Source organism: Marmota flaviventris, chromosome 8, assembly GCF_047511675.1.
Source record: "Marmota flaviventris isolate mMarFla1 chromosome 8, mMarFla1.hap1, whole genome shotgun sequence".
Classification (NCBI taxonomy): Eukaryota; Metazoa; Chordata; class Mammalia; order Rodentia; family Sciuridae; genus Marmota; species Marmota flaviventris.
The window spans coordinates 54,688,074-54,700,930 of record NC_092505.1 but is presented as its reverse complement, the minus strand read 5'-3'; the positions used below and the strand labels follow the sequence as shown (position 1 = coordinate 54,700,930).

General features: G+C 46.2%; 1 protein-coding gene across 1 annotated transcript in view; it reads right to left on the bottom strand.

Moving 5' to 3' along the window:
- The window catches only part of Itgb5 (integrin subunit beta 5), a 113,965-nt gene that overhangs the window by 21,450 nt on the left and 79,658 nt on the right, over window positions 1–12,857 (bottom strand). The window contains exon 10 of the mRNA XM_027936003.2: window positions 10,587–11,016. Coding sequence (XP_027791804.2) covers window positions 10,587–11,016 — 430 coding nt within the window. The remainder of the gene's footprint in view (window positions 1–10,586; window positions 11,017–12,857) is intronic.

Genomic DNA, 12,857 nt, shown 5'->3' with positions numbered 1-12,857 from the left:
GAGAGGAGACTTTTCTTGGGTGTTGGCGTGGAAAACGGTCCACGTGTTAGCCTGCTCCGCCACAGCCTCCCCATGTGGCAGGATCGGTAAGGGTACATTAGTGTCCCGTGGGGCAATGACTACTCGATGAGCTCATTTGCCACCAGAGCGTTTTATAAATGAGACCAGGCTAACGAAGGTTCACTTAAGGAAAGTGGGCTCTGCACAATGAATAACAAGACCAGATGCCCGCTGAGCACATAGAGGAACATTCTGTGTCTTCATCAGACGACAGTCATAAAATGATAGGGACCTTGGCCAGTGTCCTGGCCCACGCAGGTCCTTCAGCATTTGTCTGCTGTGTCTGACATATCCTTACACAACTCAAAGAAACTCACAGAGGAAAAGAGATTAAATGGTTCCTCAAACGTTGAAAAAGATAAAAATCAGTGAGGTAAGATTTGGAAAATGTGGACAAACACACAGAGTGAGAGCTGAGCTGGGAATTCAGAACCGTGGAAGGGTCTAGGCCAATCAAAATAAGTCAAACTGGGTGGAAATGGGCTATTTGTTTGCAAAGGCAATGCAAGGTTCTTCTGGTCTGAATCTATAATTAAGAATCACCTGTAGTCCCAGCAACTTGGGAGGCTGAGGCAGGAGGATCCCTTCAACCTGTGAGTTTAAGCCAGCATGGGTAACTTAGCAAGAGCCTGTCAGAAAGGAAAAGAGGGAGAGGGGAGGGGACGGAAGAGGAGGAGAGGAGGAAAGAAAAGAAAAGTCAAGGGAAAAAAAAAAGAATCACAAAGGATCTTTAGTACAGGTTCTGGACTCAGTTTCCAAATGTAAGTAGTTGAAGCAAGCAATACATAGTTGACCCACTGTGTGTGATTGGCACTGTTAGGAAAGGCAGGTGATGTAAAACAATCCTGTTTAGAGCTTGCTTGTGATGAATAAAGTTAGCCCATTTGTTTCCAAGGAAACAATCTCAATATGGTAGCAAGTACATTAAAATCAATTCTTGTTGCACTATGACATACTAGCCTATTGTCAAAGGCCAACTTTGTGATGTCAAATAACACACCTTCCTGGAGAGCATATTTCTTTAGCATAGGAACAGAGGGACTCATCAGAAGGACTTTGGGGGGTGGAGGGAATGGGGTCAGAACTAAGGAAGGTGTTCTGGAAAGAGCAAAAGAGGAAGGAAAGCTTCCAGGAGGTCAGGCTCAGAGCAATTCAGACTCAAGGGAGCATTGGGATCAGGACTGAGCTCTAAGATCAGTATTCAGAGAGGCAGGGACACATGCCCAAAGGACAGCAGGGTTCCCTCCCATTCTGCCCTGCCCTGCCAGAGGTGTCAGAGAATCCAAAATCAAGACAAAACTGAGAGTGCATGATGCACTCCTGAGATACAGAGCAAAGAGTCTTAAGAATAATTATTTCAGCCACCAGAGGTCTCTCATAGTTTTAAATGTCAGAGTGGAAAATTTTCTAACAAGTTATCCTATAATATCAAAAAGCTAAAGCCATCCAAACCTACATGACTAAGAGCTTATCTTTGGCATTCTCGTGGCCTTCCTAGGGTTTTCCTTTGCTTTTTAAATTTTATTAAGCCTTCATAAGCCCGACTGCAGGGCCTTAAGGGTCAGGCCTGAAGCTTCAAGGCACACATGGAATCCTCATCAGTCTTCTATTTGCACACTTCTCTCTCTAAGTAGAGAAAAGAGGACATGGAAGGGAGACCCAGTGCTTAGATCATTCCCTTTTCAGAATCACTGAACTGTTGCTTAAGAAGTTTCTGGATGTTGGGCACCGTGGCACATGCCTATAGTTCCAGCAATTTGGGAGATGAGGCAGTAAGATTGTAAGTTTGTCATCAGACTCAGCAACTTAGCAAGACCATGTCTCAAAATTAAATTTAAAAAAAAATTAAAAACAGGAGGGGCTGTAGCTCAGTGGCAGAGCACTTGTTAGTAAGTGTGAGGCACTGGGTTCCATCCTCAGCACCACATAAATAAAATAAAGGCATGCTGTCGATCTACAACTATAAAAAAAAATTTAAAAACAACAAAAAAGGGCTAGAGATGTAGCTCAGTGGTAAAGAACTGGCCTAGCATGCACAAGGCCCTGGGTTCTATCCCCATTACTACACACACAAATATACACACACACACACAAATACATACACACACACACACAAACACATACACACACCCGGTTTTGAAATAGGAGCTCAGCCATGAGAAAACGCTGTTCCCACAGATAAGCTCAGAGCATGGGGCCAGGCTGGTTCTCTAAATGCTCACAATTTATCTTTCAAAATCTCAAGAGTCTGGATAGTGATGATGATAGTGATGATGATCATATTTAAGGTGATTCGTATGCCTAGTCCTCAGCCCAAGAAAGTTTCTGAGAGGTGGAAAATTCCAGGGGCAACAAAAATTTAGAAATTAATTCAGGACTGCAAGCATCTCCAACTTTATCCCTGGTACACGATGTAACACCTGGCACATGAGGAATGCTGAATGAATTCTTGCAGAATGAGATGAATGTAGGACCTTCCTAAGACAAAATGACCCTGAGAGAGATCACTGCTGCTCCTGCATCGCCATAGATCAGATGCTATCAAGCCTGATTTTCTCCAAACACTTTCTCTGAGCACAAGCTGCAGGAGATTGACAGATTCCAGAGAGGTATACCTGCTCCCCTGGTCCCTGGGACTAATTTAAAGGATGCATTGTTTCCTTCTAGAATCAAGCCCTAACATTTTGATGCCTTTTTGTCTTTCAAGTGAACTTGAGCAATGGCTAAAAATAGATGGAAGTCTTAGAGAAATCCTGAACTGAGATGCCCGTTGAGAACTTTCTGAAGGCAACCTGCTCTGCTAACACAGTTGTTTCTTCTTCTTCTTCTCCTTCTCCTTTACTGGGGATTGAACCCAGGGTCTCTTAACCACTGAGCCACATCCCCAGCTCTATTTTGTATTTTATTTAGAGACAGGGCCTCACTGAGTTGCTCAGTGCCTCACCATTGCTGAGGCTGGCTTTGAACTCACGGTCCTCCTGCTTCAGCCTCCAGAGCTGCTGGGATTACAGGCGTGTGTCACCACTCCTGGCTGATGTCACAGTATCTGATGCTTATCTCCATGGAAGACAACGTCCCTCCAGGGTGGAAAGGCCAGAGATTAGGATGTACCTGAAGCCCGGGGTGGCAATGTATCCTGCAAAGAGCTTTGCAGACACTGTTCTATGTGAGTCTCATAGAATCCTCTGGAGCAGGATTTCCCCTCATTTGACAGAGAAGAAAAATGGGTCTCAGAAAAGTTAAGTGAAGACCCCCGGTCACAGAGGCAGAAAAGGGCAGAGCCAAGTTAGAACATAGGTTTGTCTCCCTCCAAAGCCATTTTCTTTCCATTATATAATGATGCCACCAAAGGCTCCTGCAGTATCCCTGTAGAGGGAACAAGGAGACATACCTCTGTGCTGGTTAACAATGGCTTCTGGCAGTGTTGCCTGGGTTAACAGTGTAATACTGAAGAACACACACTGTCCTCTACCACCCAGTAAATGGTGTCTGAGGAAGATCTTTACCAACTACAGGATTATCATTCCTTTTAATAACAGCGAAGAACCCTGTAACAAATTTCATTCTCAGAGCTACCACACTGAGTACTCAAAAATGGAACAGGATACTCTCGGCTCTCACTGTTGTGTGCATAATTAGGATTTGTACAGGACGGTGCTCTGCAGTTCCTGAAACTCTGCCAGAGGGATTCCTTTGGGGCAGAGGGGTCCTCCCTTCTCTGGAAGACATATTTGGCATTCTTTTTATTATTATTATTATTAGCTACACATGACAGTAAAATGATCTTGACAGTTCATACATTTGAATCAAATGGGGTATAATTTCTCATTTTTCTGATTGTACAGGTTGCAGAATCACATTGGTCATACAGTCACCTATATACATACAGCAATGACATATTTGGCATTCTTATATCTGCCCATAGCATCTGGTTAACAACCCAAGCAGAGATTAATAAATGTGAAAAAGAACCTGATATTTTTCTAGGTGCTCCTGCCTGAAGCACACAGTGGTGACAATCCGATTAATAGAATCCTTTCTGGAAATTAAGTAGATACAATCTTGGTTCATTCAAAAGGAATTTTTGAAGACCTCTGCATGGAAGCCACAAAATATAATCTTGTAACAAGTCATTTATGAAATATGCAAGTTATAATGCAATGAATGACAGAAGGTACAGCAGTGAGCAGAACCCTAGGCTTATGATTTTGAGTGTGAAAATAACATTTCTAAAGAAAACTATAAATATGGTGCAAAGTCACTTTTTATTTTTGGTCAACCACTGTTTATTGTCTATGGCATGCTAGCTCTGGGTTTTCAGCATGATTCAAGCATGGCCTCTGACCTTCCTGAGCTCTTGGTGAAGCCTAGGAGATAGAAGGTTAACAGATAATTACCAAACTCTGCAATGAGTGATGTGAGAGCCATCTGTGAAGGGATGGGGGGGGGGGAGGTGGGAGTCTCTCCAGATCAAGGTCATCCAACATTCCTGTTCTGGGCCTAACAAGTAGCTTAGGGTCAAACTTCACTAATGGAAGATAAGAATAAGAGGTCAGAAGCAAGAAGTCAGAAGCAGAAGAATAAGAGGTCAGATCACCTCATGCTCCAGGCTAAGAGTGTGGACTTGTAATCAACAGGTCCTGGGAGGGGCTTAAACTGATGTGAGCATCAGATTTGCCTTGTAGAGAGGTGGCTGGGGGTGGGGGGTGGGACTGGGGTAGAGGGAGACACCTCTCAGGACACTCTTCACTTCAGTTCTCCTAACAGCAGATTGGTAGATGGGTTGAGACCCATACCCTGCTTCAGTGTCATGACTGACAAGGACTCAGGAAGATGAGACAGAGGGAGTGGCCCAGATGACCTCTGGGTTTCTGCCTCAGGTTATAGGTGTCAGGCTGGAGATAGAGAAATATAGATGGCAGAGAGGCAGGTTGTTGAAAGAGGGCTTCCACACTGGGCATGCTGGGTTTGAAGTGTTGCTTACTGAATTAACTATTAACTCTTTCCTTGGCTTTTAAAATGTTTCATATTTAAGCCACCACTTACTTCCTACTCTTACTTCCTTACTCATAAGGTCTCCTGTTCTTACCCCACAGTCTGCCAAACTTGACTATCTGCCACATTCAGACAAAAATAACTGCCATGTCTGCCCCTTGCACATGGGTCCCTTCACCCCACTCACCCTCACCTCTGTCTTGGTAGAAAACTGTCTATAGACTCTTCTTGGAAGCCCTACTTATCCTTGTAAATTGAGAAGTACTTTTAAATGTATTTGGATGATGTTGCCATGGAAAGTGTTTGATTTGGTGAGAATCCAGAAGCCTTGAACTAGGTCTTACCCTCAAGAGCCCCTTTATCTGCAGAAGGTTTGACAGAACGCTGTGAGCTCGGCTGGGAGCTGTCAGCCCACACCTGGAACCTGTGCTGGAACACTATCTCTGACCTTTGAAGAATGATGCCACTAGTGTCATGCTTCATGTTCTCATGTTTAGGAGAGAGCTACAGATGACCCTTGACCTCTAATTGCCCATCACATAGTAATTTAAAGCTACATATGATGTAAGCTTGTCTAGATGTACTTTTGGGGTCTCACAGTCAAGTGTCCTGCTCAGAGTTCTACATCTTTCATTTAAATTTTCTCATTATATGAAACCTAAAAGGTAGGTTAAAGATTAGCAAATTATACAGTGTGGTCACTTATACACCAAGATTGAAGAAGTTCCTGGGCTAAGGTGCATTGTTTGTATACAAACAGCAAAGAACATAGTTGATGCAAGAATTTTTTATTACATTATAAACAACTAAACCGACCATCTCCTACTTTTCATATTCAAAGGGACTTTAAAGCATCAACACTTTTGCAAGACTCCAAAGAAACAGAAACCCTCACAATAGCCCATAAAGCTCCCCTCACACACAGAACTAGACTGTGGACAGAACCATTCTCTATGTTACGCTGTTTCCAGAAACCAGTGGAGCCTCCAGGGACCCATCACACATGTGTTCCCACAGCGAGAGTCACAAAGCAACCACAGAGCTGTTCAATTGCTTCCAGATCTGCGTCTGATCTGCTTCACGACTCATTTTCATGACAGAAAACCTATTCCAAATCTGTGATCACTGCATTTCGCCCGCAGTTCTGGCTCTCAGTAGGGTGCAAGGACTCGAAGCCTCTTGTAGAAGGCAAGCCAGAGGGGTGGAAGGAGCTTCTCTGGGTGTCCCTAATGATTCTGCTGCTGCCTCAGCGGCTTTTACAAGCGTACCCCTCAGTTCCCCTCTGAAAACAAACCACAACCACACGATCCTCTTCTAGAACAGGCGCCAGGGAGAGGGGTGAGAAGAACTGCGAGAGGATGCTGAGGTCAGCTGCGGTCGGCCTGAGTCAGCATCTGCAGCAGCAAAGCGGTGGTTGGGAAATAGGCTTTGCTCCCTCAAATGCCCCGAAGGACCCAGCAACCCAGGGCTCGAAACCAACTCGCACAGTTCTAATGGTGCAGGAGCCCCCCTGACCACGATGCCCAACAAGTGGACGCAGGAGCTCCTCCGCCCCCACTCACAGAGGCCTCCAGAAGGAGCTGGAGGGTTTGAGACACAAGGAAGAGCCCGCCACAGCGTGTGGGGAGCCGTGGCAGGAATCTGTGTCATCAAGTCCTGCCTGGAGCTGGGCACGGTTTTCAGTCCTTCTTAAATTAACAGCAATGATCTCATTCCAGAAACCATTTTCTCCAGGAGACTTGGATAGCAGTACACGTCAACTACCTGTGGCTTTTAAAGTAAGGGGGTAAAAAAGGCTAGTTGGTTGGGCAATGGAAAGAAAGTCAAAATGTTCTAATAGATGATTTACCAAAGCAACTCAACTTCCAATGCTTCTCTAGATGTAATATTATCCAGAAAAAAAGCAAGATATGAAATTATATGTATTCCCCCTCCCCAACTTAGGAAAAAGTTTGGAAGGAAACTTTTTCTCTAAGATAGCCTGCACTGTCTCTTTCCCTTTGAGTGCATGATCTTTGCTCTCCTAAATAAATCTCTGCTTGTGCCTCAACAAAACAAAACAAAAAAAGGAAAAGAAAAAAAGTTTGGAAGGAAAGAAACTAACCTTGTAAAATATGAGTGATGAAAATTATGGATGATTTAAAAAATTTATTTCTATTCTTCAGAATATTCTGGATCAAAGAATAACCCGTTAATTTCCTGGAAATGTTGTTCTCTTGATTAAACACACACTTTAAAAGGGTGCACGTGAAACAGAGAGAGTGAAAAAAAATGCCCTTGACTAGTTTGCCAGATGGTCCACATCAATCCTGCTCACCATGAAGGAGTCAGATGGCCCCATTTGATGGCACATCCATCAGTTTCCTTATATTTTGCAAGTTTTCTTTACTGAATAAACATGGCTTTTCCAATAGGGATGGCGGTGGGGGGCTCCATCTCAGCAATCCCAGGAAGTTAGAGTTGAAGCACCACTCACATGGGAGGCTCCGGGGTCCGGCAGCCCTCCAATTTCCCCACCCCATGATCTGTGAGAGCCTCCAGGTCACAGGATTGTATAAGTGAAGGTGAGAGAGTGGGTACCCAGGGATAGAATTCAGACACAGGGTTTGGTAGAATTCTGAAATGTAAAATTAACTCAGAAGAACTGTAGATTACACTGGTTGAACCAAAAATGTATGTGCTCACTCAACCTCAGAATATTTGTTTCCAAAATGATAAGTTTTCTCCACTGAGGGCCACTCACACCTCATCCACCCATTGCCCTGTGCCTGCCGGGCTTTGTGTTCTATTCAGGTCCTTCATCCATGCCTTCTTCTGTTCTCAAAGTACTGCAGAACCGAATGGAGTTGGTCCCATTTTAGAGAGGGGAAAACAAAACGTCTAGCACAACCTAAGTCTGAGGATGATAAACTGGAAATGGAGTAGGCACAGGCAAATTTGCTCCAGGCGGCATGGATGTGAACAAACTTCTGGGGCAAAAACATTTCGGAGGGTTATTTCTGGCTCCTGAGGTAGAAGGAGGGAGCACACAGGGATGTTTGATAATCATTGTTTAAAGATGAACACTGCTCCAAGTCCATTACCGACACAGCTGGGCTTCAAGGAACTCTTACTGTGGCTGCTAAGTGGAATGGAAACTCCATCCCACCACGCTGGGCTTCCTTAGGCAAAGCCTAGGGATTCACCGGGCAGGGCTGGCACCACTGCACACTGGGCATCAGCTGCAGCTCCCCAGGGTCTGTGGCACTGACTTGTGCAGGAACCAGTGGTGGGTGAGCCCCTCTTTTGTGCCAAGCAACATGTGAGGTGCTTCATGTACCTTCTCCTCTTTTACAACAACTCTGCCCAAAGTCTCACCTCAGCATGTGGCGTTAGGGGATTCAGGCAAGAGGCCTGCTGCTCCTGAGCTCATGCTTTTCCTGCTAACCCAGACAGAACCATCCAGCTCATACCAATCCATCATCACCAGGATGGAGAAAAAGTCGAACCAATCCCTTTTGCATATTTTACAGAATCCTAACTGGTCCACCCACTTTACTCTATGACATTCAAATGTCCTGTACTTTCCAGGGCAGTTCCAGTTTGGAGCATTTTGCCACCACCACACCCTTGGGCATACGCACACTTGTCTCCAGGAAGCCTCTCTTGCTCACCCACATCTGCAGCCCTCGGCACTTGTTTCTTCCATGGGAGGATAGGTACTCCTCTCAGGGGACATGTTGTTTACAGGTTCCTGATTTGCTACACACACGCCTTACTTCATGCCTTCTTTTGCAGCTTAATCCCAAGTTCCTTTCAAGTCAACCCTTCCCAACTAGAAGACTACTCTCAAGGAGGGAATCCAAGAAGCCACAGAATAAACAATCCATAGAGTAAACTATAGTCCTATGTAAAAATTTTCTGCTTATTTGCAGGTGGCATGGTGCTGAGTGGAAATGGCTCTGTTGAGATACAATTTTAAAGTATCTCATCAGAATGTAACTCCAGAATAGGAATTGCCAACTTGTAATTGAATGGGAATCAGTGAAAACCCCTGTGCTCAGATTAAAAAGAAATAAAAGTGCTCAAACATCACACAATAAAAACTTAGCTTGGCTAGAGCCAGACACAGTGGTGCATGCCTATAATCTCAGCTATTTGGGAAGCTGAGGCAGGAAAATTCCAAGTTCAAGGCCAGCCTAGGCAAGTTAGCAAGACCCTGTCTCATATTAAAAAGAACTGGAGATGTAGCTCAGAGGTAGAGCACTCCTGGGTTTCATCCCCAGTACTGAAATAAACAAATAAATACCTCAAACTTTGGGTATCAAGTTAAAAACAAGCTCAAGGGTATAATGTGATTGTTGAATGGAAAAGAAAAGAGGGTTAGGGTTAGGGTTAGGGTTAGGGTTAGGGTTAGGGTTAGGATGCAGGATGGCAGCAGAGTGTCCGCACCACAGGAAGTGAATGCTCTCACTGAGCCTTCATTATCCAGAGCGACAAGTCATGTGCTCCATTCTGTGAAGCCTGAACAAGTGACAGGGCCCTCAGAGAAAGGAGAGTCCAGCCTGGATAAGAGCCAACAGGGAGGCATAAAGCAGCTTTCAGACATCTGACAGGTCGCCATGTGGAAGAGGGTCTAGAACGTGAATCAGTAGGTGGAAGTTACTGAGAAACAAGTTTCTGTTTGATGCAAAGAAGGACGTCTAACCCAGGCCTCTGACATGATTAACAGCAGCCCCCGAGATGGCCTATCTAGTCCCTGGCACTTTACACGACTGTTACCTTACATGGTAAAGGGACTTTGCAGCCGTGATTCAGTTAAGAAACTTGAGAAGGGAGACTGTCCTGGTTATCCAGAGTCCAAGATACCCACAAGGTCTATGAAAGAAGGCAGGGGCATCAGAGGAAGAGATGTGACAACAGAAGCAGAGGTCACAGGTCAGAAGAAGACCTGAGGTGGCTGGCTTTGCAAATGGAGGAAGGAGCTACAAACAAGAATACAGGCAGCCTCTAGCAGCCAGAAAAGAGGTTAAAAAAATGGATTCTCCCCTAGACCTTCTGGAAGGAAAGCAACCCTTGAGGACACCTTGATTTTGGCCAAATAAGATCCATTTCAGACTGAAAGAAAATAACTGTTTTAAGTCATTTGGTTTTATGGTGACTTGTTAGAGAAGCAATAAGAAATGAATACTATATTTAACAAGGGGAGGCCATAACCAGCCCAGGCCATAAACAGCCCTGTCCCAGGAGGTGATCAAGGGAAGTTGAACATCTCCCCTGTCTTGCAGGCAAGTCCTGCTGAAGTGCAGCGTGGGCTGGATGACCCAGAGGCCCAGCTCCGCCATGTGGCAGTGCCTTCTGCTTTGTATTCCATGCACAGGTCCCCACCCCTGTGCCTAGCTGTCGGCAAGGCTTGTCCACTGTCACCTCCCAGCTGTGGCAGTGACACTTCTCACAGCCACCCTGAGAGACAGGCAGGTTTTGGGAAGATATCCTAGCAGCCTCTGGGCCTGGGTGCGGCTCAGAGCAAAGCTCTGGCCGGGGACGCCTACCTGAGCAGAGGACGCCCTTGTTCCTGGCACAGGAGAAGTTGTCACACTCGCAGAAAGGCCCATAGATCTTCCCGAACTCGCTCTCAAAGCAGGAGCACTGGTTGCAGCTGCACTCGCCACGCCCGCTGCACAGCGGCTTGCCCTCTGCCTCCCGGCACAGGTTCTGGTACACGCTCTGGTTTTCTCCCTCCTGGCACTCGCACCTGGTGCCCAGGTAGCTGGGGTTGCACTCGCAGAGGCCGCAGATGTAGGTCCCGTTCCCGCTGCATCTGGCGCTGTCCGGCTCCAGCCCCACACTGCAACCACAGGTGCAGTTGTAGGTGACCCTCACCTGCAGGCTGTCCCGGAACCCCACAGGCCGCAGGGTGAACACATGCTCCACGGGTCTGCTGGGGCAGCTCCGTGCCTCCACTGACACCTCAAAGGACGCCTGGGAAAAGGGAAGAGAGGGGACATTGTGGCCATGGCAAACCTGAGCCTCCCAACCACTCAGTGGTGCGGAGGAGGCCCAGCCCCTCCTTACACACAGGGAGAAGCCGCAGAGCCGCGGAGGAGGCCACAGGATGGGCAAGCCCCTGTAGCTGCTGGCTCACACTTGACAGGCGCTGTGCATGGTTCTTTGGGTTCTTGAGCATTTATTATATGATCTTGGCCTCACCACCCCGAGGAAAGGAGCATCCAAGAAAGGCACAAGGGGACACTGAGTTGACACAGTTCTTGTTCTCCCTTTTCACTTCTATCTTACCCTCTTCCCACCTCCACTGCAGTACACCTCTGTCCTCCCCATTTCAAAAACACCTCATCCAGCAAATATTTCGTGGGCATGGTCTATGCCAGACCATGGTGCTGGATGCAGGAGGTCAGTGGCACCTGCCTGTCCTTCTGAGGCAGGGGCTCATCCCCTGCTAGAGAAGGGATGGGCTGATGCCTGAGATCTCCACAGACACACCTGAACCCTGCCCTCCACCCCATGCGTCAGTTCTCTGGGAGTGGTTCCCACAGCTGCCTCTTGCCCAGTCAGCCCATGGCCCTTAGGTCTTACAGTAGAGTCACTGTCTGATGAAACATGCCACAATGTGGATAGACTTTCTTTTTAAACAAAGCATGTAAGGGCCGGTTTGATGGTGCACACCTATAATCCCGGCTACTTAGAAGGTAGAGGTGGGAGGATTGCAAGTTTGAGGTCAGCCTGGGCAATTTAGCAAGACCCTGTATCAAAATTAAAAAAAAAAAAAGGGCCAGGATGTAGCTCAGTGGTTTAGTACCTCTGGGTTTAATTCCCAATACGGCCAAAAAAAAAAAAAAAAAAAAAATCATGTAAGGAAGTGTTTCTGACTTGGGAGCTTCTCACAGGTTGCCTTGGAGTCAGGCAACAAGGTGGACCTAAGAGGGTGGCAGAGGGTGGGATGGCAGAGGTGCCTGTCAGCTACCCACCAGGCTGGAGGGGGAGGGAAGCAAGGATGAGGCTCACTCTGATTCTTCTAGGAATTAGAGCCTGACTCCCCACCCTCTGCTTCTCCCTGCACTGAGGGAAGGAGCCATGTGGAGATGGAATCACCCAGAAGGACCTCAGAGCAGTCACTGTAAATTCTATGGAAATCCAGACAGGGAGCTGGCATGGTGAAACACCAGGAGAAGTGCTTCTCCCGGATGGAGCTCTCCCTGCTCCCCAACAGACAGGCCTGGCCCAGCCTGCCCCACCCCACAAACTGGCCCACTGTGTCTGGGCCTGGATGTCTTTTTCCAAAAAATTTCTTAAATCATTCTGAAACTCAGGATGGGTTAGGAACCTCTGTCAGTATTGCTATTTTTTTTAAATTCAAATTATTTATTTGTTTATTTTTAATATTTTTTAGTTGTTGATGGGCCTTTATTTTATGTATCTGTATGTGGTGCTGAGAATCAAACCCAGTGCCTCACTCATGCTAGGCAAGTGCACCACCACTGAGTCACAACCCAGCCCCAGTATTGCTATTCTTAATTCTATCATTTGGGTTGGAGTAAGGCTGATCTTAAAAAGTTACCAATTATTTTACTTTACTGGACACTCTTCAGGAAATAATGTTATTTTTTGAGAATACCGAAAATTGCCTATTTCTGAATATTTTACAGATCCTTATCACTCTGAGAGCTTTACCTCAAAAAGGTTTCTTCCCAAGATTCTGTGACATTTAGGGACACTCAGGGTGGTGGGACTGAGCAGGATGGATTAGACTCTCTGGGTCCTGAAAAAAAGTCCTACTTGGCAGCAAATCATGGCCCAAAGCTCTC